This window comes from Egretta garzetta, unplaced genomic scaffold, assembly GCF_000687185.1.
Source record: "Egretta garzetta isolate BGI_Z169 unplaced genomic scaffold, ASM68718v1 scaffold932, whole genome shotgun sequence".
Lineage (NCBI taxonomy): Eukaryota > Metazoa > Chordata > Aves > Pelecaniformes > Ardeidae > Egretta > Egretta garzetta.
Window position 1 is genome coordinate 40,112 of NW_009258897.1, and position 468 is coordinate 40,579.

Genomic DNA, 468 nt, shown 5'->3' on the forward strand with positions numbered 1-468 from the left:
CCTCCCCTGTTATCCAGGACTGCTGATAAATGATAGAGAGTGGCTTGGCCAGCTCCTCTGCCAGCTCCTTCAGCACTCCTGGGTGGACCCCATCCGGCCCCATAGACTTGTAGATGTCCAGGTGGCATAGCAGGTCAAGGACTGCTTCCTCCTGAATTATGGGGTTTCACTTTCAAGCCTGCCCACTTTCTCTTCTTCCCTCCTAACACCCCTTTCCCAGCGCCGAGCTGTTGGCAGAACGATGCTTTCGGAAATACGCCGGTGCTAATACGCCGTGGCGGGACGGGCAGCGCCAGCCCGTCGAGCCCCCACCGCTCACCTTCTCCAGCGGGAAGCCGTTGTAGCTGTTCAGCTGCCTGCACATCTCCGTGACAAAATGGCAAATCCACGTGCTGTCAGAAATGGCCGCCAGCGTCTCCTGGAGGAACTGTGGGAGGAAGAGCCGTCAGGCGCAGGGGTCCCTACAAA

General features: G+C 58.5%; 1 protein-coding gene across 1 annotated transcript in view; it reads right to left on the minus strand.

The window, feature by feature from the left end:
* MROH1 (maestro heat like repeat family member 1) overlaps positions 1-468 on the minus strand; it is a 58,342-nt gene that overhangs the window by 31,292 nt on the left and 26,582 nt on the right. The window contains exon 18 of the mRNA XM_035889841.1: positions 320-427. Coding sequence (XP_035745734.1) covers positions 320-427 — 108 coding nt within the window. The remainder of the gene's footprint in view (positions 1-319; positions 428-468) is intronic.